General features: G+C 43.2%; 1 protein-coding gene across 1 annotated transcript; it reads left to right on the plus strand.

Annotated features, from left to right (window-relative positions):
- Positions 1-7020: 7020 nt before the first annotated feature.
- TLDC2 (TBC/LysM-associated domain containing 2) lies at positions 7021-25432 on the plus strand. The gene is made up of 6 exons (XM_044298699.1): positions 7021-7125; positions 16318-16485; positions 21032-21184; positions 22629-22724; positions 24734-24810; positions 24930-25432. The coding sequence occupies exons 1-6, from the start codon at positions 7093-7095 to the stop codon at positions 25063-25065; spliced, it is 663 nt and encodes a 220-aa protein (XP_044154634.1). The 5' UTR covers positions 7021-7092; the 3' UTR covers positions 25066-25432.
- Positions 25433-25773: the final 341 nt, after the last annotated feature.

Here is a 25773-nt window from a genome sequence, read left to right on the forward strand (position 1 = left end):
AGTTGTCATTCTGGTGGAACTACCAATTTCCAGGCCAGCTTGAGACAGAGTATATACTTATGTCTGCTTACCCTGAAAATTAGGTATTTATATATAACTATAAGACTACTTTCACACGAGCTTTGCGGATTCTCTCAGGGTCTGTTAAGGAAAAAACTGATGGTTTTGCAAGCAAGCTCAGTCAGTTTTGTCTGCGAATGCGTTCAGTGTTTCAGTTTTTTCCACACGGGTGCAATCAGTTTTTGATGCGTTTTTCACGCATGTAAAAAAAAAACTGAAAACGGAAGAATTACAATATAAATCTCCTAGCAGTGACAATGCATTGCAGGCCCATTCACTTCTTTGGAACCAGAGCTGCTTGAATAACGCCGAATATAGAACATGCTGCGATTTTTCCTGAACGCAGAAATTATGCACAAACCCATTAAAATTTATGGGTCAGGATTCAGTGCGGATGCTATGCGTTTGTTTCAAACATCGCACCTGGACGGAAAACTCGCTTGTGTTAAAGAGGCCTAAGGGTACGGCTACACAGTTACATCATGCGACCGTTCATGTAATGTATTTCAATGGTGTCGCAATGCAACATGCTGCGACTCGATAGTTGCAAAAAATCGATTGAAAGTCCTGATTTTTTTGTGACTGACGCCAAGTTCGGGAAATTATTTACAGTAAAAATTCATTTATGATGTTATTACCCGAAGCAATAAGTTCGGCTCATCGGAGCCAATACATTCTAATACTACTACTCTAATTCTACTGTACGGGGCTCCTCCATGTTTCATCCGAAGTCGATTCGCTCATCCCTAGTCATCAGTATTAAAATCTCGTAAAACTCTTTTGTAAAAGAGAGAAATTAAAGGGTTGCCCCTCCTGTGTACAGGTTGTGTGTGGTGTTGCAGCTCAGTCCCATTGGCTTCAATATATTATAAGCGGCTGATTGCTGTAGGTCAGAGTACGAAGCCCATGGCATAACAGCTGATCTATGGTATTTTTAGAAGCCGGCCTGTTTGAAAAAAAAAAAGAAACTTGTGGCTGGCCATATGTTTTCCCTGACAACTAGTTTTGCATGTCAGCAATTCAGAAGAATAGGTGGCCGGGCCCAACACACCGCAGGGAGTTGTTGTAGGTAGCAGCCCGTTATGTGTCCAATATTTCCCAGTTGAAAAAATAAAAATGAATTTACATTAATCTACATAGTTACTATCTAAATAAATGCAAAAGAACAACCAAAAGTAACCCTATTGCCAAGACAGTGTACCAATATATATTGTGGCTAAGTGGGGGGCCAACTTGAGTAAATAACCCGGTACAAACGCCCGCAAATGAGAAACAACTGAAGAAAAATCGGAGCTCACAAAGTACCCGTATAAAAGTAATATTTTATTGAAGAATTGATATGTAAAAGGATATACCATTAAAAAGAGCGGAAAGTGGCAGAAAAAGACACCATCCCGGTAATACACACAACAATAAATGTATCACATACGGTATATAAATAAATATATCATGTGCAAAAGTTACTGGTAATAGTAATATGGTACAAAGACATAAGAAATAAAAAAATCGGATGAATCTTCTATCGGCAAGAATCATAAACATAAATCAGATCAAGGATACGGGCAACGGAGAGTATATAGAATCGTATCCCATACAAGTATTAGCCATCAACCCAAGAGAATACAATGTCGGCAAGACTCACCAGATAGTTACTATCTAGGTTAGGCCTCTTTCAGACGGGCGTTGCGGGAAAAGGTGCGGGTGCGTTGTGGGAACATGCGTGATTTTTCTGCATGAGTGCAAAACATTGTAATGCGTTTTGCACTCGCGTGAGAAAAATCGGCATGTTTGGTACCCAAACCCGAACTTCTTCACAGAAGTTCGGGCTTGGGATCGGTGTTCTGTAGATTGTATTATTTTCCCTTATAACATGGTTATAAGGGAAAATAATAGCATTCTGAATACAGAATGCATAGTACAATAGGGCTGGAGGGGTTAAAAGTGGTGATGTCACTCCAGTCATCACATGATATTTTACCATGGTGATGGATCATGTGATGGACCATGTGATGACCGGAGTGACGTCACCACAGGTCCTGTTCCTCCACACAGCAAAGAAAGAAGACAGAAGAGATGCCGGCTGCGCAATCAAGTGGACTAAGGTGAGTTAATTTTTTATTTATTTTTTTAACCCCTCCAGCGCTATTTGACTATGCATTCTGTATTCAGAATGCTATTATTTTCCCTTATAACCATGTTATAAGGGAAAATAATAATGATCGGGTCTCCATCCCGATCGTCTCCTAGCAACCGTGCGTGAAAATCGCACCGCATCCGCACTTGCTTGCGGATGCTTGCGATTTTCACACAACCACATTCATTTCTATGGGGCCTGCGTGCGTGAAAAACGCACAAAATAGAGCATGCTGCGATTTTCAAGCAACGCATAAGAGATGCGTAAAAATCACCGCTCATGTGCACAGCCCCATAGAAATGAATGGGTCGGGATTCAGTGCGGGTGCAATGCGTTCAACTCACGCATCGCATCCGTGTGGAATACTCGCCCGTGTGAAAGGGGCCTTATAGTGCAGGGATGCTTACCCAATACAGCAAGCTTCAGAGCTGAAATCCTGCAAAGTCTGTGCAGGAGATTTGCTTTCTCAGGTGTGTAACTTATAGTATCTGAACACAGGGAAAACTAAATCATTGGGGTATGTTCACACATGATGGATACGCTGCAAATTCTCTGTTGTGGATTTTTATGGGTCAAATTTGCAGTGTTCTACACTATCAGCAAAGTGGATGCTGTGAAATCTCATCCATGTGCTGCATAAATTGACCTGCGGTGCGTATCTGAAATTTGCAGCATGTCAGTTTATACTGCGGAGGCCCACCATCGATTTCATCCTTTCAGTGAGGGTGACATCCACAGCCATATCTGTGCCCAAAACCCCATGAATTATATGCGGATTGGTTACAGTTTTTGCTGAGGACAGACTTTTCCACTATATTTTGGACGCACCCTGAGGGTAGGTTGGCACAAGGGAAAAAAATCTGCCACGTATCCCATGCCGTTTGAATGGTGCGGACCCGCTCTAGGAGGCAGTTTCAGCACACATTGCGTCTGGTTTTTGGAACCAAATCCGAGCTGAAACCTGCCCCCAGAAAAACTCAGCCTGAACGTGCCTTTTCACACGGGCGAGTTTTCCACGCTGGTGCGATGCTTGAGGTGAACGCATTGCACCCGCACTGAATCCGGACCCATTCATTTCTATGGGGCTGTGCACATGAGCAGTGATTTTCACGTATCACTTGTGCGTAACGTGAAAATCGCAGCATGTTCTATACTGTGCGTTTTCACACAACGCAGGCCCCATAGAAGTGAATAGGGCTGCGTGAAAATCTCAAGCATCCGTAAGCAAGTGCGAATGCAGTGCGATTTTCACGCATGGTTGCTAGGTGACGATCGGGATGGGGACCCAATCTTTAATATTTTCCCTTATAACATGGAGGATGGATCCGTTTTCTATTGTGTCAGATTGTGTCAGAGAAAACGGATCCGTCCCCATTGACTTGCATTGGGGGTCATGCTGGATCCGTGTTGCTCCACATCCCAGGACGGAAAGCAAATTACAACATGTTGCGGTTTGCTCTCCGGTATGGAAACGCACCTAAACGGAACGGAATGCATTTTAGAGCATTCTGTTCTGTTCAGTTTTGTCCCCTTTGACATTGAATTGGGACAAAACTGAAGCGTTTTTTTCCAGTTATGAGCCCCTATGACGGAACTCAATACCGGAAAACTAAAACGCTAGTGTGAAAGTAGCCTTAGGCCTCTTGCACACAAACGCATTTTCTTTCCGTGTCCATTCCAGGTTTTTTTTAGCGGACTGTATGCGGAACCATTCACTTCAATTGGTCCGCAAAAAAAACGGGAAGTTACTCCATGTGCATTCCGTTTCTGTATGTCCGTATTTCCGTTCCACAAAAAAATAGAACATGTCCTATTATTGTCTGCATAACGGACAAGGATAGTACTGTGCTATTAGGGGCCAGCTTTTCCGTTCCGCAAAATATGGAATGCACACAGACGTCACCCGGGATTTTTTGCGGATGCGTTTTTTGCAGACCGCAAAATGCATACGGTCGTGTGCAAGAGGTCTTACAAAGTGATTCATTAATTTTTTAAGTTACTTCTATGTGTAAACTGTGAATGTGAAGTCAAGGAGCTGTATGTGTGCAATGTTTAACCTGAATACAATATTGCAAATATTTCAGGTTTGCTTTTCGTCACATGTGGCTATTGTTTGTGGCTAGACAAAAAAAAGTAACTACATTTGCTGAAGAAAATCAGGTTTGTGCAGGTCCCTCTGGATTCTGTGCACAAACAGTTAACATGAGGTCATTCAACAGCCTTCATCAACTGGAATCTTGGACTTCAGATTCCATGTACAGCACTGCCACCTAGTGGCTTCCATTGTAATTCATACTTCTTGTTAGGCGAATACACATAAGAGCCACACGAATTTCCCTGCGGATTTATGTCTTTCTGCACCATAGCCACATCTGCAATGTCTAACAGCAGTTTTTGGTGCGGATTTGATGGGGTTTTGCCGCAGATCTCACCCTTCATTGGAAAAGGATGGAATCCGCAGCTAAAACCGCAAACATAATTGACATTCTGCGGATTCGGAAATCTGCACGGCAGTTCAATTTCCGTGCAAACAAAATCCGCAAATTTACACATGGCAAATGGTGGCTGATTCTTTAGCTTTATTTCTTTGAGTTTTTATTGGAAGTAGCTGCATATACAGAACGGAGTTCTACAAGGATGTAGAAAGCTGTATTTTATGGATCATGTGACGCTGAAAAGTTGCGCAACATTTTTTGTATTGATAGTTATCGGTGCCATAATGTGACGTGCTGTGACTGCGAAATAATCCATCCAAGTCATATTTATTTGTGACTGTCGCAGTCACAGTAGGTTGCAATGCGTCACCATTGACTATCATTACAAAAAACGTTGCAAGCCTTTTCAGCTACACATGCCGCTGGATAGCTTTACCCTTTTTGGTCACATGACAAATGTCGTCATGTAGCCTAGCCTTAGGAGCCATGTTGTGACAGGGCCTGATAAATAATGTCTTAGTCAAGTTCTTAGTCAAGCAGCCAGATGGATCCCAGAGAGAGCAGGTGACGCATCCAAATCTCCATACTCCAGTGGAGGTCTATATACCATGAAGTGGCCAAATAGTGCAATCCTACAGGGCCCAAATAAGGTTCGGGTCACATTTTTTGTACTATGTTCTACCTATGCACAGGAAGCACCCGGTGCATACGCTGAAGGCACCAGTAGTGTCCTATAGACCTGATGGGTGCCAAAGGAGTGTGCCAAGCTGGCATACATGTTTTCCCTACTGTATTGGAAGCATAGTCAGCTGTACTTACCTATGCAGAGACATTTTTGGGGGGAACCAATAGGCTCGTGTCAGAGGTATGCACTGGGAAATACTGCCTTGGTATATTTTTGCACAACTGTGGAATGTGGGTGCCCCCTTCAGTAAAGACAAGTGACACCCTAAGCAACTGCACAGATAGCATACCCTATGTTTTCCCAAAAAACTGCGTCAAAAAATTGAATGTGATTCCAGCCCTAGCAGTAGCATAGCTGTGTAATCCGCAATATATCTTCCATGTGCATTCCATTTGGAGCGGATTTAATGCAGATTTTCCGCAGATCTCACCCTGCCATTGATAAAGGGTGAAATTCACACCAAAAAATAAATAAACAAATGCTGGTCTCTACATAACTTTGGCGCATCACCAGTCTAAATCTACACCAGCTCTCTTGCTGGCGTAGAATTAGAACATTTTCTATGCCTAAGGCCTCATGCACACGACCGTTGTTTTGGTCCGCATCCGAGCCGCAGTATTTGCGGCTTGGATGTGGACCCATTCACTTCGATGGGGCCGCAAAAGATGCAGACAACACTCCCCGTGCTCCGTTCCGTAGTCCGCAAAAATAATATAACCTGTCCTATTCTTGTCCGACTTGCGGACAAGAATAGGCAGTTATATTAATCGCTGTCCGCGCTGTTCTGCAAATTGCGGAACGCACACGGACGCCATACGTGTTTTGTGGATCCGCAGTTTGCGGACCGCGAAACACACAACGGTCGTGTGCATGAGGCCTAAAACAGGCGTAGAAAAAGATAAATGAGACGGACTTAGTGGCCCGCCCCCTTCGCCCTCTTCTCTAGACCTGGCGTGAGCGAGGAAAAGTCGCAGATTGTGGCGCAAATAACCTTTGCGCTGCAATCTGCAACAGATATACGCCAGAATATGTATATATAACATTTGTCTAATAATATGAACTTTGCTGGTGCTGTAAAACCCTGCAGTTTTTAAGTTTGAAAATCCGCAGAGAAAAACACGTTATCCGCATCCAAGCGCGGGTGAACGCACAGAAGATCCACATGAATTTCCATGCGTTTCTGCACCATATCCGCAAACAGCATTTTTTGGTGCGGATTTGATGTGGTTTTGACGCAGATCTCACCCTTCATTGGAAAAGGCTGAAATCTGCAGCTAAAAGGGCAAACATAATGGACATGGTGTTAAATTTTAAAACCAAAATGCAGGTCAATTTCCACACAGAAAAAAATATTCAAAATGAGTCTTGTGGAATCTCATACACTTTGCTGGTACTGTAATGCGCTGCGGTTAAAAAAACGCACGTATTCCACAACGTGTGCAGGCGGCCATAGTGTTGCAGAGATTCTTTTTTTTTTTTATTCAGGCTTTTTTTTTCTGTCATTTTTTTTGTGAGCCCTTTCTGATCCGCTAGGTAACAGAAGCTCCATTTTACACAAAGGAATTGTTTAGACAGACACAAATGACAAACCATTCCTCATCCCCGAAGCCTGCGCTGACGTATGATACGCTCATAATGCCGCCTGTATGGGCAAAGGTCTGGGTGTGCATAGGTGCCCTTGTTTATGAGGAGTGTGGTGGGTGTGTACGTGTGTCACACAGCTCCTGTCAGGCAGCCGGCACTTCTGGTTGCACAGCCTCGAACACAGACTGAGGAGGATGAGAACCATCCGCTGCTCGTACGCCCCTCTGGTGAGTGACCCGGCGTGAGGAAACACTACAGGTCTCAGCATTTACTAGAACACCTGCCTGACAGGATACTGTGCGGGCGTCACCGTGTCTTCCGCTGCCTATTATGTCGATGACTTGCCGTTACCATGATAACCAGGGAACAGGAATGAATGTGAGGTACTGAGAGCCGTCTGTGAGATCTGTGCCCTGTGTAGCCTCTATAGGTAAATGTGGCTAAGGCTACTTTCACACTTGCGTTGTTATTTTTTCGGTATTGAGATTCGGCAGAGGATCTCAATAACGGAAATAAAAAAAAAACTGTCCCATTTTGTCCTCATGCATTCTGAATAGAAAGAGATCCGTTCAGGGTGTCTTCTGTTCCATCAGCATTCCGTTTTGTGACTGAAAACAAAACTGCTGCAAGCTGCGGTATCGTGTCCAGTCATAAAAACGAAAAAAAAAAAACGGATCCGGCACTGAAAACAAAGTAAGTCAATGGTGATGGATCCGGTTTTTTAGGAGCCTTTAGAAGCCTCATTGACTTTCAATGTATGTAGTGACAAATCCGTTTTTTTTTTCCGTTTTGATTTTACACAACCGCATCTTAACGAAACGGATGCATCCTGATGGGCAAAATCAAAACGGATCCGTTTAATTGCGGTATTAATAACGTAAGTGTGAAAGTAGCCTAATATAGCAGAGCACATGGGAAATGTATTTAAAGGGCACCACTTAATGGAAGAGCAAGTTACGGTACATCTGGCCATGCTTCTAGTCCATATGGACATGTATGTATATGGATAGGCACATACAGGTGAAACTCGAAAAATTAATATATCGTGCAAAGTTCATTTATTTCAGTAATGCAACTTAAAAGATGAAACTAACATATGAGATAAACTCATTACATGCAAAGCGAGATATTGCAGGCCTTTATTTGTTATAATTTGGATGATTATGGTTTACAGCTTATAAAACCCCAAAGTCTCAATTTTGAGGTCCCCTTTGCTCAGGGGCGTATGGATTAATTAGCTGACTAGAGTGTGACACTTTGAGCCTAGAATATTGAACCTTTTCACAAAATTCTAATTTTAAGCTGCATTAATGCAATTCCTTTTCATTTGCATTAGGCCCCATGCACACGGCCGTTGTTCACGGCCGTGTGCGGGCCGTGGAACCGCGGCCTGGATCCCTCCTGTGAGCTGGAGCGCACGGCGTCACTGGTTGCTATGACGCCGTGCGCTCCCTGCTGCCGCCGCAATACAGTGATACACTGGTATGATCTTTACCAGTGTATTACTGTACTGTGCCGTCAGCAGGGAGCGCACGGCGTCATAGCAACCAGTGACGCCGTGCGCTCCAGCTCACAGGAGGGATCCAGGCCGCGGTTCCACGGCCCGCACACGGCCGTGAACAACGGCCGTGTGCATGGGGCCTTACTGAAATAAATGGACTTTTGCACGATATTCAAATTTTTCGAGTTTCACCTGTATATTGCCACTGCATGCAATCATCCATCTGCAGCCATGATACCGTAGATTGGGCCTAGAAGGGAGTATAGTCATGCAGTGAAACCTCAGAAGACCACCTCTTTATGCAGACCAGATTTACAGTAATCGATTTTCAGTTCCACCATTCATTTTGTATACCGGCCATCTTCTTCGAGAAGACCACCTCTTATCCAGACCAGATTCCCGGTGACAGATTTTGAGTTCCACCACCTATCATTCCATCCAGGAAAATTAATAGACTAAGGCCTCATGCACACGACCGTATTTTTTAACGTCCCGCAAAACGTGGTTCCGTTGTACCGTGATCCGTGCCCGTTTTTTCTTCCGTGGGTCTGCCGTGATTTTTGGAGGATCCACGGACATGAAAAATGAAATAAAATTCTAAGTCAAGTTTGCCATTGAAATGATAGGAAAAAACGGACACGGATCACGGACACGGATGACAATCTTGGGTGCATCGGTGATTTTCACGGACCCATTGACTTGAATGGGCCCGTGAACCGTTGGCCGTGAAAAAAATAGGACAGGTATTTTTTTCACGGCCTGGAAACACGGGTCACGGGCGCGGTGTAAAAACGGTGCAGAAGCCGAGTTTTCAACGGACCCATTGAAAGTCAATGGAGCCGCAGAAAAACACGTCTAACGGCACAACGGCCACGGGTGCACACAACGGTCGTGTGCATGAGGCCTAAGGCCAACGTAACGTAGCCAATCCAGCGCACCAGACGTCTCCTGTATTCAGGCCGTGAACAAGGTCTCGGGACGAGACCGAAACGTTACGTTGGCCTTAGTCTATTAATTTTCCTGGATGGATAAAAAAGAATAAAAAAGCATTATTCATCTACTTACCTGAGTGCCGCGGTTTTATACATTATACGTTTATCAGTTTTACCGCTAAGCACCAGAACATATTTACAGAGTGCCGTCCAAACAACCTTTAACTTTGAGAAGCCCACCTCCCTAGAAGACCGCTTGAATGTCTATTCTTTTCCGTTTTGCGGACAAGGATAGGCATTGTTACAATGGATCCGCAAAAAAAACAAAAACGGATGACATACGGACGCAGCTGCTTTCCCTATAGCTACACCCCTGCCACCCACTCAATTGTGTAGAAAATATACCCGGACAGGAGGAGGAGTAAAAAGTTTACTTTAGAGTATGCTACCCGGGCCCCTTTAGTGCCTCACACAGTAGTTATACCCCCTTAGTGCTCCACACAATAGTTATTCCCTCTTAGTGCCACCTTGACAATAGAATGCCCCCTTAGTGGCACCACACAGTAGTTATGCCCCCTTAGTACCCCCTTCACAGTAGTTGTGTTTCCTTAGTGCCCCTTCATGGTAGTTATGCCCCCTTAGTGCCTAACACAATAATTATACCCCCTTAGTGCCCCGCACAGTAGTTATTCCCTTATAATCCCACCTTCAGTAGAATGCCCCCTTAGTGCCCCCACACCATAGTTATGCCCTCTTAGTGCCCCCTTCACAGTAGTTATGCTCTCTTAGTGCCCCTACATGGTAGTGATGCCCCCACAGTGTCCCCACACAGTTGTTATCCCCACTTTGTGCCCCTGAGTCATGAGTTGAATACATTCTCAGGACGCAGATACATTTGAAATTGGGACATACCTCAGCTGTCTCGGGACCGCTGGACAGCCGCCGAAATCCGGGTCTGTCTTGAAAGTGTGAGCTTTAGCCCAAAAATGTAAACTAAATATTGTGAAAACCAGATATATGAGTGCAGACTCTGAAATTTTATTAATGTGACCCTCCAGGCTCCCTCATACTAAGGCCTCTTGTACATGGCCGTGTAGCTTTTTCTGTATTTTGCGGTCCATTTTAAACGGATCAGTTTTTAAGTTTTTTTGTTTCAGTAGTGTTTTCATTTCCGTTCCGTTTTGCCGTTCGCAAACAGAAACGGAAGCATACAATAATGTTTAAACAGTAAGTACATAAAAAAATTCGGCTGGGCATAACATTTTCAATAGATGGCTCCGCAAAAACGGAACGGATACAGAAGACATACGGATGCATTCCGTTTTTTTTTTGCAGAACCATTGACTTGAATGGAGCCACGGAACGTGATTTGCGGGCAATAATAGGACACGTTCTATATTTGAATAAAATGGAAATACGGAAACACAATGCATACGGAGTAACTTCCGTTGTTTTTGCGGACCCATTGAAGTGAATGGTTCCGCATATGGACCGCAAGCAGAACACAAAAAAATGGAAAGGAAATGGAAAAAAAAGTTTGTGTGCAAGAAGCCTTAGCCCCATTTCCCTCAGTATGTGTGTTCCAATTAACTAATCATTAATTAATAATTAACATCCTCATCTCACTGGTGGTTAAGTAACCTGTACTTTATCATCATTCTGCCCTCGCTGTAATAGATGTCAGCTCTTCTGCCCGGACTCCTGGTGAGTCTGTGATAGACTCATGTTTATACACAGCAGCCAATCTGAGGAGGCAGGGGGAGGGAGAGAGAGCAGCCTGAACCAATCATGGCACAGGGGGTGTGTCTTAGACTACCTCAGACTCCCTGTAGGCCATGGAGCTAAATTGTAGTCACAGATCACAGCTCTGCCCTAATGGAGATGAGCTATAAAGCAGCCATGCAACAAGAACAGAGGAACATAAATATCAGCTAATCATCTCCAGTAGGTACTGACTTGGATATCATTTCTGAGGTGCTGAGTAGACAGTCACTTTAAGCCCTTGTCAATAAATGGTTCACTGTTTCATCATTACAATTACTGATCTGCCAGACACTGGGTGGTCTGCAGCTGCCACAAGGAATCTGATCCATATATACCTGTATACATCTGTTATTTAGGTCAATAGAAAGTTATAACCGGAGGTACACTCTAAATGGACTGGACGTCACCCAGGTGTCATCTAAGAAGATAAGCTGCATCAGTTTAATGGGCCATTAAATATTTGTTGGACCCAATGAACCAAAAGATTTACTGGTAAACACATAATGTAATGACATTGTTGTCATTGGCGTCATGGCAGACCGGCACGGCTTGTAACTGGAGCTCAGCCTAATATTACATGTAGCAGTTTTGTAGGGAGTCAGTAAGTGCCCTATTTACACTACAAGATGGGACATATTTAGCCAACAACTCACCATTACAAAATGTGTTTACGCCAACAATATGACCGGCTAGGCAGGAACATGGCCAGACTACATCTCCTGCCAATGATTCCAGATTCCAGACCCAGTTAAAGGGGTTCTCTCACTTCAGCAAGTGGCATTTATTATGTAGAGGAAGTTAATACAAGGCACTTTCTAATTAATTTTTCCATCACATTGTACGCTGCTTGTTTCCATGGTTACGACCACCCTGCAATCCATCAGTGGTGGTCATGCTTGCACACTATAGGAAAAACCGCCGACCTCTCTAGTGGCCGAGATCGTGGGAGATCACATAGGCTGGTGCTTTTTCCTATAGTGTGCAAGCATGACCACCACTGATAGATTGCAGGGTGGTCGTAACTATGGATACGAGGATTGTATAATATGATGGAAAGATGAATTCAGCCAGGGAAGGAAGCAATATGGATAATAACAATACATTAGTAAATGGTTAGTATTAACCTTTTCTACATGATAAATGATGTTTGCTGAAGTGAGACAACCCCTTTAAGCATATTATAAATCTTTCACTTCTGCCTGCATAAAACAGCATTTATAAAGTCCTCGGATGGAAAATGTAACGTATTTCACTTTAAAGCAGTTGTTTGGTTTGGCCAAGTCCCCCAGAAAAATTATTACGGGGGAACCTGCTTCTGGGATCAGTTTGTTGCTTTCTGAATAGTAATGTTCTGAAGTTTTACAAACATATTCACATGATTTTGCAAAAATATTCACGCCCTTGATTTCCTTTTTGTCATTCTTTATAGTGCACACAGAAATGTTGTTCTCTTTTATATTTTCCTACAATTTGGCAAGACAAACTCACTTTTCAATGCAGTATTGGGTGGTTGTGTGTGGAGGAGAGTTAGGGGGCACCCACTACACTGTGAGCTGACGCACTACGTCCCATCTTGAAGTTTTGCGCTGCTAGGTCATAGTGCAGTGCAGGCACCCGGAGAAGAAGAACAGGGAACGGTGCTAGGACTAGGAGAACTATATACACCACACTATGGGCCCTAAAAATAAAATCCATTTGTCCTCCTCCTAGGCTCCTTTCTAACTTCGGGCCCTGTAGCAGCCACTTTCCCTGCTTCCATGGTAGCTAATCAACGTTATCATTATGGTTGCTCTAAAACTAACACAATTTGACAATTCGCTTAAAGGGGATGCCCTGGACCTTCCTTTATTAGCCATAGAACTGCTGCAAAGAATGGCTCTCACACTTGAGGACTTACATGGTTAGCACTGTTGCCTTGCATCGAATGCGACCATGGACAACATCTCCATGGAGTTTGTATGTTCTCCCTGTGTTTGCGTGGGTTTCCTCCAGGTTCTCTGGTTTCCTCCCACACTCGAAAGACATACTTATGGGGAACTTAGATTGAGCATAATAAATAAATCTCAATGTGGGTGATGTAATTCCTTAATCTTCCTGCGGTGGCCGCTGAAGAATAAATATACAGCCGCCAGCAGCCTGTCCTGGTGATAACAGTCGTTTGGCGATGATTTCGGCGGACTGACCCCTTGAGGTTGTAAAGTTGATTACGGGCCTACGATTGCTGATACAATGCCAGTTCAGCCAAAAGTTGTCCTACCAAGCTTCCCTATGAACGTCAAACATGTTTATCTTTAGAGACAAGGAAAAGAGGGATGCGAGACCCATTTAGGGCCACTTATTCTCTGCAGAAACAAAGGATCAAGAATGTTAAAATGCCTATCTGATCCTTCTTCACTGCGTGGGAATTGTACACTTTTTCATATCTATAATTATTAAAATTTCCTACGCCTTCAGCCCAATCAGTTGTTGATTCCATATTACTCAGAACAAGAAGCAGTGGCACAGGATTACACCGACACCTAAGGGCAGCTAGATAATAATCTTGGTCTCCACCCTTTAATGTTGAATTGCAAACCACCTCTGCACCTTGAAGACGAGTAATGACCTATTTTATTACAAGAGAAAGTCTCAGTCAGTCTGTAGCGAATGCTGTGACAGTGCAATGCTGCTGTCTGAGCATGGAACCACGGACGGAGGAAAGGTAGCCGGGAAACTGGACTGCTTGGCCTAAAGACGGGTGTTTGGCCACCCAACCCAATATTGATGGTCTAATGCAGGGATGCCCAACCTGCGGCCCTCCAGCTGTTGTAAAACTACAACTCCCAGCATGCCTGGACAGCCTATAGCAGGGCATGGTGGGAGTTGTAGTTTTTACAACATCTGGAGGGCCGCAGCTTAGGCATCACTGGTCTAATGTGTGTGGCCACTTTAATGGTACTCTTATTTTCAAGAACAATCAAACATCTTCAAGTCCACACGGAAGAAGACTCTTAAAGGAGTCTTCTAGGAGTACATTATTGATGATCTTTTCTCAGGATAGGTCTTTAATATCGGAATGGTGGGGGTCTGGGCCCTGGCACCCCTGCTGATCACCTGTTTGAAAAGGCCACAGCACTGCACAGCTCCATACATTCTGTAGGGGCTCTGCTTCATAATGCAGCCCAAGCCCATTCACTTAAAGGGGACTGAGCCTCACCTAAGCCATGTGGCCAATGAACGTGACATTACAAGCTTAGGAAGAGGCTGCAGATCTTAACCAAGCACCCAGCCTCTTCCAACAGTTGATCTGTGGGGGTACCGGGAGTCGAACCCTCGCTGAGGATAGATCATCAATATTTTACTCTGGGAAAACCTGTTTAAAATTCCTTTATTGTGACTCTAGAGATCTTGTTGAATGTAATAATAGATAAGTTGACCTTTAGTAAGATTTCTCTTTAAGGGAATGTGTCATCAGAAAATGACCCATTGTTTAATGTTATTTTTCATTTGCCATGTCAATATCTATATTTAAACAAAAACCATAAAATCCTGCCGTTTTCACACTCGCCACTAAGCTTAATATTAGTGGCCACTTCTTGGTCTGTACAGATCACCTCTGTGTATAGAGAAGACAGGATCCACCATTCACAATAAGTGAAAGCTTATCTATTCTTCCCTAGTACAATGACCTCTGCACGGGTTACAGAGCATTCCTAGAAAGCTCTCCCATAGACGTCAATAGGGTCAGCTCCAGTCCTGACCATTGTGTCTAATTGTAAAGCCATTTTCTTAATGCTTTCTAAATGCTGTTAAGAACAGCTCGGGCAAGGTGGCCGCCCCATAATCATGTTCAGGAAATAGAATGAAAAACTCTGCAATGAGAAAATAAATCCAGATTAGAAAAAAAGGAGACGTCTTTATCTGGTTTTAACTGGCAGATAATATTTTTGATGACACATTTCCTTGAAATCTTCATTCAGGCAGCCATAAAACCTTGCTGTGGGCCCCCATGAGATTGGTGTGTCACGGCTGAGGATGGGGAAAACCCTCAGACGTGCGATGCCGGATGATGGTGGTCGCTGCTCGACCAGGACGACAGAATTAGGGAGCAGGTCACCTCCTAATCGCATCCCTAATCTGACCCTGACTCCTAGCTGTATGAGCCGACCCTGATGGTAGGAGGGCTCATACTCCGGAACCTTAAAGTCCCTGCTAGCCCTCAGGGTGGCCCTAAACTAGGAGCAGGGTAAGATGACCTGTTCCTCCTGGACACGGAGGAACAAGAGTCTCACTGGCCAAGCTGCAAGGAAAAGGGGAACACAAATACAACATATAGATATGGCAGGAGAACTAAAGCAGTTCCAAACCTACCTGCCACAGCGATGCTGACTAGAACCCGTGCATGACAACTGATGTCCACAAAACACTAAGGGACACAGCACACAACACATATCACACAGGTAACCAGGACATCCATAGTTGTAATAAACAGATAGACCATAAAGACATCATCTAACACCAGACATAGAGTTTTATGACCACAAGAGTGGCCCCCACTGGCAGTAGGTAAATAACAGGAGGATGTCTCCAGCAACCATGGCTGAAGAACCCCTCAGCTAACTGAAACCAGCAGAGGCTTTATAGCCCAAAGTAGCCACACCCACACTCAGACACACCCAGTGCACACACACTGAGGGAGTTAACCCTTCGTTAACCAGGGAGTGTAGTGAAACCATATAAAGGGGAATACACAAACAAACTCTCACTGCAGCTGTTACCGTCGACAACGACATGCGTAGCAAACGTGTCCTGGGAGCCGGCCAAAAGGCCGAGACACTGCCACCACATGTACACAACACCACACATTGCCACGGGCAGCCACAGGCGAAGGGAAAATGTCAGAGTGCACACATAACATAAAACAGAGTGCACACCAGACATTCAAAGTGCATACAAACACCCACACATAACCAAAGGCAACCGCACTTGAGGCAAACAACAAAGTGCCCCCAGCTGCGGTTGACACAACACCAGACCGCGGGCAACTGCATGCGGCTCCCAAGGAGTCACGGCCATGAACATGGTCGTGACATGGTGTCTCTCGGACTGGGATTTTTTGTTATAATATGGGTGCTATAATATACAATTAACACTTGTGTGCAACTGGCCTGTTTGCTGTGAACAGGACAATGTATTTGATGTGCAGAAACTATGAAATCATTTATAACTTTTCTGTCTAACAGAAAAATAACCTGCACGAGGCAATATCCAGCGATGACTCTGACTATGAGATTATTGACGACTCTGAAGTGAACAAACAGAAAAAAGTATGTGGAAAACCCAAAGAAGAAGTGGAGGAGCCAGTTTTAATTGGAACTAGCCAAATTCTAGGGAGTGATTATGTCAAGCAGGTAAGTGATCGTTGTTTAATGCTAGAGACTATTTTCTTCAATACCAAAGGGGGAGATTTATTAAAAATTATCTGAAGGGGAAGTGGAAGAGGTGTCTATAGCAAATAACTGTGGCTTCTGTTTTCTGAAGGGTGACCGAAAAATTTGCTGGAATCCAATTTATAGGAATCTTGTGCACTTTTCACTTTCGATAAAAGTATGTTGTTTTGCTAAGTGCCCCTCAATGGGGCATACTCAGATCTGATAGGGCCCTATAGCAACTCTTAAGCCTCATTCACACATCCGTGCCCGTGCTTAAATCTGTGAAAAGGTGGTCAGTGATGCCTCCGTGAAGATGTCCGTGATGGATCCATGTGTGGTCTGTGTGTCCGTTTTTTGCTGTCTGTGAGTCATCCGTGTTTCACTGACACCATACAGCTGAAAAATACATTTCAAAGCATCTCTTCCTAATGAACTGTGAAACACGGATAGCATCTGTGTTGCATCCATGGCTTTTACGGACCCATGGGCGTGATGGATCCGTGACCACAGACAAATAGAGCATGCATCCCTGCTAAAAACACGGACCCAGGGACCGTGCTAAAACACTGATGTCTGAATACACACATTAAAATGAATGGCGACGCGTGGTGTCCGTGGAGAACACGTATAGCACACTACATGGAACACTGACGTGTGAATGAGGCTTTAAAGGGACATTTATCATAGCCCGGCGGCGTACACTGGGCTGTGATAACCAGTCAAGCTGCCAGATGCAGCGCTTAATTTATGATGAGGCGTACTCCTTGTACGCATCCTCTGGCAGTCCTTGTGTCTCAGCTGAAATCTACATCAGCCCCTGACTGGCGTAGATTTCAGTGTTCTTCTGCCTCAGAAAACTAGTGTAGAAGATGATAAATGTGGCGGGGCCGCCGGCCATGCCCCCTTTTCGGAAAAATTCCACTTGCAGAAATCTTTTTTGCGCAGTTAGTGTTGAAAAAGTCACAAGCATGCAGTTTTCTGGCATAACTTAATGATAAACCTGCCCCTTAGTATAGGCCCCTTCTGCCATCTTCCCTCTACTGAATTGGAAGCATTTATTAATAAATAATAAAAAAGTCACACTTTATGGAACTTGCACTTCATTCATAAATATGGCGCTCATTTTGTACACCATATTTCTGAATGTATTCATGCCAGAGAACTGACATAAATCTCCCTCATACAGCTCCTGCTTCCCTTCACATAATACATGATAAAACTGTCTGCATGCAGCCACCACTAGGGGGAGCTCAGTGCATACTGTAGGATTTTATACAATTATCATTGAAATAAATGGAAACTGTCAAAAGTGGCAGCTTTGGAAAATGACATGGATTTGTGTTAGCAACTGAAGGCGTTCACTGCCAGGCTCCATAGCACTCACGTGGTCTTCTTTCATAGTGAGTACACCATTGGGGGTAAATTTAGTAATACTGGTGTATATGGAGCAGCTATTGAGGTTTTTAAAAGACTAGCTGAACTGCATTGGTAAATATACACCAAAATCTTTCAGAATATCATAATTAGGTTAGAGCTACACTGCGATTTAACATCAAGAAGCTACATCGCAACAGAATGAAAGCGACAACAATCATGCTAAACTTCAAAGACTAAAGGGGTGTGTGTTTTTTGAAAGCCCTGCCAAAGCCAGCCCTGCCCATCAAGAAAACATAATTAACATAAATTTGGTGTTCTTACACAAAAAAACAAGTGTGTGTTGGTGGGAGGAAGCGGTTGAATATATTTAAATAACTTAAAGGAGTTGTCTCACTTCAGCAAATGGCATTTATCATGTAGAGAAAGTTAATACAAGTCACTTACTAATGTATTGTGATTGTCCATATTGCTTCCTTTGCTGGCTGGATGCATTTTCCCATCACATTATACACTGCTCGTTTCCAGACCACACTGCAATCCCCACGCTGCAATCCATCAGTGGTGGCCGTGCTTGCACACTATAGGAAAAAGCGTCAGCCTCTGGTGGCCGGGACCGTGGGAGCGCACATAGGCTGCTGCTTTTCCTATATTGTGCAAGCATGACCATCACTAATAGATTGCAGGGTGGTCTGTAACCATGGAAACGAGCAGTGTATAATGTGATGGGAAAATGCATCCAGCCAGCAAAGGAGGCAATATTTGATTTGATTCAACTTTATTGTCATTACACCTGTATAACACAGTTTGCATCTAATCAGAAGTGCAAAGAGCAGCAAGTGCAATAAAAACAAGATATACAGATAAGGATAGTGTAGAAAGTAGGAATATTCTGATTATGTACAAATAAGTTAAGTATACAGGTGTTTATATTGCTGTATAGAGAGCAAATATACAGATGTACTATGGACAAATATACAGATGTGCTGATGTATACATATGTGCTGGTGTATACATATATACAGATATACAGATGTGCTGGTGTATACATATATACAGATGTGCTGATGTGTGTATATATATATATATATATACAGATGTGCTGATGTATACATATATACAGATATACAGATGTGCTGATGTATACATATATACAGATATACAGATGTGCTGATGTATACATATATACAGATATACAGATGTGCTGATGTATACATATATACAGATATACAGATGTGCTGATGTATACATATATACAGATGTGTTGATGTATACAGATATACAGATGTGCTAGTGTGTATACAGATATACAGATGTGCTGATGTATACAGATGTGCTGATGTATACATATATACAGATGTGCTGATGTATACAGATGTGCTGATGTATACATATATACAGATATACAGATGTGCTGATGTATACAGATGTGCTGATGTATACATATATACAGATATACAGATGTGCTGATGTATACATATACACAGATATACAGATGTGCTGATGTATACAGATGTGCTGATGTATACATATATACAGATATACAGATGTGCTGATGTATACATATATACAGATATACTGATGTATACAGATATACAGATGTGCTAGTGTGTATACAGATATACAGATGTGCTGATGTATACATATATACAGATGTGCTGATGTATACAGATGTGCTGATGTATACATATATAGATATACAGATGTGCTGGTGTGTATATATATATATATATACAGATGTGCTGATGTATACATAGATATACAGATGTGCTGGTGTATATATATATATATATATATATACAGATGTGCTGATGTCTACAGATATACAGTTGTGCTGATGTATACATATATACAGATATGGTGTGTATATCTATATATATATATATACACAGATGTGCTGATGTATACAGATATACAGATTTGCTGATGTATACAGATATACAGATGTGCTGATGTATACGTATATACAGATATGCTGATGTGTGTGTGTATATATATATATATATATATATATATATATATATACAGATGTGCTGATGTATACATATATACAGATGTGCCGATGTATACATATATACAGATGAACTGTTTCTATATTGCTATACAGACAGCAAGTATACAGATGTACTATGAACAAGTTATACAGATGAGCTACAAATTTACAGATGTATAGTAAACAGATCTGCAGAATGCTATGAATATAGCTCCAGAAGTGGAAGAGTAGCGCTATGGACAGACTATAATAGTGAACAGTGTAAGTGTACGTACTATAAGTGTAAGTACATACTAGAACAGAGACTTATGCTATGACAGTGTCCCATGATCATGGAGGGGAGGAGGAGTGTAGAGGGTTAAGTGAGTGGGGATGAAAAGATTCAGCGGGGGACAATCATAGTACATTAGTAAGTAGCTTCCAGGTGCATGGCTTGAATGAATTAGCGGACGTAGCAGAAGGGGCGGCGCCGTTAAACTAGGCTGTGGGACGATACTGCATAGCGAGGAGGCGTGCTTGGGCTATAAATTAAGGTACTGCAGGGGGGTGTTACTAGGCTCAGAGGGTGAAGAATAACGCCCCTCTGGGCACCTTCAGGGTTCATTTGCATAATACAAAAATCGCTTTTTTAGCTAAATGAAAGCATGAATATAAGAAAGAAAACCACTGCAGGAGATGAGGTATTTTATTAAACATGGCAATGGTGAGAACTTAATATGGTCAAACCAGGTGACAGATTCCCTTCAAGACCAACGTATGAAACTCTAGTCTTAATGAACGTCCTCCATAACTATTAAGCCAGCACGCTTTGAAAATCACTGTCTACGTCTGCTAGCGCCACACCTGTCCACAGGCTGCATGTGGTATTGCAGCTCAGGCCCATTCACTGTAGTGTAGTGATGATGCAATACCAAATACAACCCATGAGCAGGTGTAGTGCTGATTTTTGTTTGGAAGAAAGCAGATGTGCTTTTCTAATCCTGGACAAGCCCTTAAAGGCCCAGAATACCCCTTATTACTGAGGGATTGCCCTGATGGTTGGCATGTCTAGGTAAAAATGCTGGCGGGTGTTAATACCTTGTGTGACAAACACACTGCCCTGGAAACCACATGGTCGGGCCATATACCGATAAATACTATGTGATTTCAATGTTTCAGATCGCTCAACAATTGCCACCGAAAGTCACTGGTTATAACTGGAGGCTGCAGTACAGCACAGACAAACATGGCTTCAGCCTGAGGACTATGTATCGCACCATGAATACCATCAGCTCACCAGTGTTACTGGTTGTGAAGGATGATGAGGGGAAGGTAAGAAGGTTCCCACAGAATACTGCAGGGAAAAATGTTTCACAACCATGTATGAGATCATAAAGTGATTTATCATCAGCCAGTCCACGCCCCAGGACAGCCGCACAAGAGGCCGATTATTTCATTTCTATCAGACATAACTGGTTCTTATTGATCTACCCCCTCCCTCAGATTGAGTGGGGTTACTATAGGAGGTGCCAGGGGCGGACTGAAAACTTAAAGTGGCCCTGGAAAAAATACTAAAAGTGGCCCTGTTTTCTAGTCGGGACCAAATTGATGTAAGGCAGAGCCAGCAATACCATATTGTGGCACATTATACCCCAACAGAGCCAAATACCTGCAGCACAAAATACATCCCCAAAAACTGCCACTGGCTGGCCGTGAGGAGGGCTCAGATGGCCCCCTGGGCATCGGCCCACCGGGAAATTTCCCTGTATGGTCTACGGCCAATCTGCCCCTAGGAGGTGCAGAGGTTGTAGCATGTCTCCCAACTGTCCCAGATCCTAAATTTTGGTGGCTATTCTGTGGTCCAAATGGGCTGTAGATTTCAACTGGATCAAGTCTAATGCAGTAGTGAGGCGGGGAGCCGTCAGCATCCTGCTCCACCGTTCACCGGCCTGAGCTCCGCCCGGCAGGCATGATGCAATGATGTCATCGTTCCTGCTGAGGGGGGTAGTACGTAAGCAACACTGTTATGAGGGGGCCCCAAAGGGGAAATACTATAGTGAGGGGTAACTAAGGGGGCAATCTGGGCGTGTATTGAGAGAAATTGGATGGAGTTAGAGGCGTGGGTTAATGTAAAAAAAAGGGGCGCAGCACACACCTGAAATTTTTTCCCTCTTTTTTTAAAAGTTGTAGCTGTAGCTAAAGGACCTGAAAAGCCCTTTTGGCACATGAGAGTACAACAGACTGGTGTTCTGTGGCCATGGAAATACAGAACTTACATGCAATTAAGGGTGCTCACTATGAATACCCAGACACTCTTTGTCTAATACATTGGTACCCAGCCTTTCCTACCTTGGAGGCCGCATTTAACTATGATTGATGGTTGAGATTCAGTTTAAAAATAAAATAAAAATGTGGATAAAAAGGGAATAATAAAGTGATTGCAAAGATTTGTAGAAATACAGCCATTATGATTACCATCCACAAAACATGGACATAAATGGAGACATCCCGGTGCATCCTTTTTTTTTCCGGTGGGTCTATGTGCTGTCTGAACCAGGCCTTGGACACAATGGTATTATTATACTGTTGAAATTGGCACAGCTATAGTGGTTAGGATTTGAGTGCCATATTATTAAGGTGAATGTTGTATTGTAACCTTTGCCTATGGGTATAGCTGAGGACTACTATGACAAGCCACAAGACTGGGGGTCACGAGCCAGTTGTGGCTCCTGCGCTGGTTGCGGACCACTGGTCTGACATATTAATTCTCTTGCAGGTGTTTGGAGGCTTCTGTTCCAATGAACTCAAGCTTAGCCCCACTTTCTACGGCACAGGAGAGACTTTCTTATTTAGCTTTTCACCACAGTTAAAGGTATGGAAACCTTCTACGGCTCATGTTTCTATCGTCTCATATCTAAATATTGTGATCCATCTGATGTGATTAGAGGACATTAAAAAGCGATCCAATAAAAATAGTCTATTTAAAGAAAATTTGTTTAGACTTTATCTTGTGTACCGTAATATGGTAGAGTAGCCCCCCCCCCACTATGTTGATATATATATATATATATATATATATATATCATGTATATGTTACTGTTCCAGGGTTGTACCATATTAGTGGGAGGGGTGATTGAATTTGTGAAGTGGCAACAGAGCTATAAAAGGGATGAGAAGCTAAATGCCCCAAAGTTAAAATATCAGGGTTTTGAATTGAGGGAAAACCATGTGACCAGGTCTGCCACAGTTTAGAAAATGGGTCAAAGTGCACAGGTACAGAGAGACTGTGGAAGCGGAGGTGGAGTGGGGTGTGAGGCACTTACCTGGGAGGATTTTAGCAGGCATCTGTAAAGAAAAGAAAGTCCAGCTGTCCTGAGCAGTACGCAGTCATGAAATACAAGAAGAGCCTGCAAAGTCATCCAAGAGGAAGAGCACTTATTGCACTGTATTTGAACTGCTCTGTGGACAGGGTGGCCAGAGACTTTGGGACTTTCTACCTACAAACTGAAAAGCTAATAATTTTCCACAGTTACTATAAAAGAATATGCAGAGCTAAGTTTTGGCAGGGAAAACCAGACGCTTGAAACCTGCTGAGTCATTCCCATTGACTTGTATTGAGGCTCAATGCAAGTTTATGGCAGACTGAAAATGTAACATTGTTGCTGTTAGGCTGTTCTTCTCCACTTCTTCCACTAGAAGGTTCTAGTTACAATAGTCAGAGCCCCTAGTTGCCTGCAGATAGAGACCAGTGTTCATGTAGGAAAGATTGCATGAGTGACCAGAAGATGCTGAGATGAGAATACTCTGCTACAGACCCTGGGTCATCAGCCCTTTGACCAGGGAACCAGCCGGACAAATGAGCCATGGAGCCGGACATAGCATTCTGAGAGAGACAGACATCTAGCTTAGGCCTTTCCTATGCACAGAACCGTCTTCTGCTACAAGGGAGACTGAAGAAGCCATTTCAGTGCCTTGTTTTTCTCTTGAGCTCCTCCACTAAAGAAGCACCCTGGTTAACTGCAAACCTTGACTCTCTGGGCATATTTCCCATTGGGGTGGACCACGCCTTACCATCCCATCCAGAGAGTGACAACACATGGTGACACTTCTATGGTGTCCAGGGGGCCCAGCATAGCGTTAGGGCCGCTCCAAAACCAGCCACTGCATTTACCCAGAGAATGTGGACACTAAGTTAGGCCTCTTTCACACGGGCGTCATGTTTTTGGGCCGGATAAGATGCGGGTGCATCGCGGGAAAATGCACGATTTTTATGTGTTTTGCACGCGCGTGCGAAAAATCTGCATGTTTGGTACCCAAACCTGAACTTCTTCACAGAGGTTTGGGTTAGGTGTTGTGTAGATTGTATTAAGGAAAAATAATAGCATTCTTAATACAGAATGCATAGTACAATAGGGCTAGAGGGGTTAAAAAAATATATATAATGTAACTCGCCTTAATCCACTTGTTCGCACAGTCCGGATTCTGTTCTGTCTTCATCTTTGCTGTGCAGTAGGAATAGGACCTTTGATGATGTCACTGCGCTCATCACATGATCCATCACCACCAAGTGATGCGTGAAAATCACCGCTCATGTGCACAGCCCCATAGAAATGAATGGGTCCGGATTTAGTGCAGGTGCAATGCATTCGCCTCACGCATTGCACCCGCGTGGAAGTCTTGCCCGTGTGAAAGAGGCCTTATTAAGTCAGACGGAGGTTAAAGTAAAAGCACCTCAGCCACATTACATACCCTCTGATGGGCCATGCCCCTGAGGTCTGAAAAGTCAATCTGGATAATCTGATGCCTTGAAGTCCATTAGTACTTTTCCTTTTACCAGACCTGGGAACATTTTTTAAATAAATCACATTTTTTTTTCTTCAGGTTTTTCGATGGACAGGGAACAATAACTTTTTTGTTAGAGGGGACATCCAGTCACTGACATTTGGCGGAAGCAAATGGTACGTAATATAGAAAGTACTTTTTTTCTTTTTTTTTCTCTATTATAAATTACAGCATTTTATTTAATTTTTTTTAACTAAACTGTCTATTCTATTGTTTTTCTGGTTCTCGTCCACAGCGGTAACTTTGGTCTTTGGCTGGATGGAGATTTGTATAATGGAAGAAGTCAATGGTGTGAAACTTTCAATAACAGCATACTGTCCAGCAATGAGCAATTCCACATTCACAGCCTCGAAGTTTGGGCTTTCACTTGAGCTTTGAGTGATCCATCTTTTCAAGAGACTGTTAACATCTTCTGCAATTGAGTAGAGACGTTGTCCGTGCCAGTGAAGGTCTATGATGATTCCCTTATCAGACAATGAACTTGAAATAACATCTTTGATCTGCCGGTGGCTGCGCTGATAGAACAGAAAAGCTGGCAGCATTTGACTGTGAACTTTTACAAAAGACTGATGAACAAGGGATGTCTGTTTAATGTATGTGAAAAGTGCTTGACCACTCTGTTATGTATCAAAAATACATCAAACCAACCAGGGGAAAAACACTGACCCCCATGGTCCCTTATTTCCTACTGTATTCAAAACCACATTACTAATAAAGAATACAAGTTTTTAACCAAAATACAGAACAATCCTATTAATATCAGTAATGCTGCAACTGAAAACCAGCTGTCCTGAATATCATCCCATTCAAGTAAGGCTACATGCACACGAGCGTTGTTTGTTTCCGTGTCCGTTTTTTTTTTTTTTTGCGGATAGGATGCGGACCCATTCATTTCAATAGCTCCGCAAAAATTGCGGACAGCCCATCGTGTGCTGTCCGCATCAGTATGTCCGTTCCATAACCCTGCAAAACAAAAAAACATGTCCTATTTTTGTCCGTTTTAGGCATTGTTACAATAGATCCGCAAAAAAACGGATGACATACGTGGTTTTTTTTTTGCAGATACGCAATTTGCGGAC

Source organism: Bufo gargarizans, chromosome 6 (genome assembly GCF_014858855.1).
Source record: "Bufo gargarizans isolate SCDJY-AF-19 chromosome 6, ASM1485885v1, whole genome shotgun sequence".
NCBI classification, from domain to species: domain Eukaryota; kingdom Metazoa; phylum Chordata; class Amphibia; order Anura; family Bufonidae; genus Bufo; species Bufo gargarizans.

Excerpts from the sequence above, each read along its gene's own strand:
- TLDC2 (XM_044298699.1), top strand. The coding sequence starts at position 7,093 with ATGAGAACCATCCGCTGCTCGTACGCCCCTCTG. Across the intron at positions 16,486-21,031 it reads GGAGTGATTATGTCAAGCAG|ATCGCTCAACAATTGCCACC; the intron begins GTAAGTGATCGT and ends TCAATGTTTCAG. Across the intron at positions 21,185-22,628 it reads TGAAGGATGATGAGGGGAAG|GTGTTTGGAGGCTTCTGTTC; the intron begins GTAAGAAGGTTC and ends ATTCTCTTGCAG.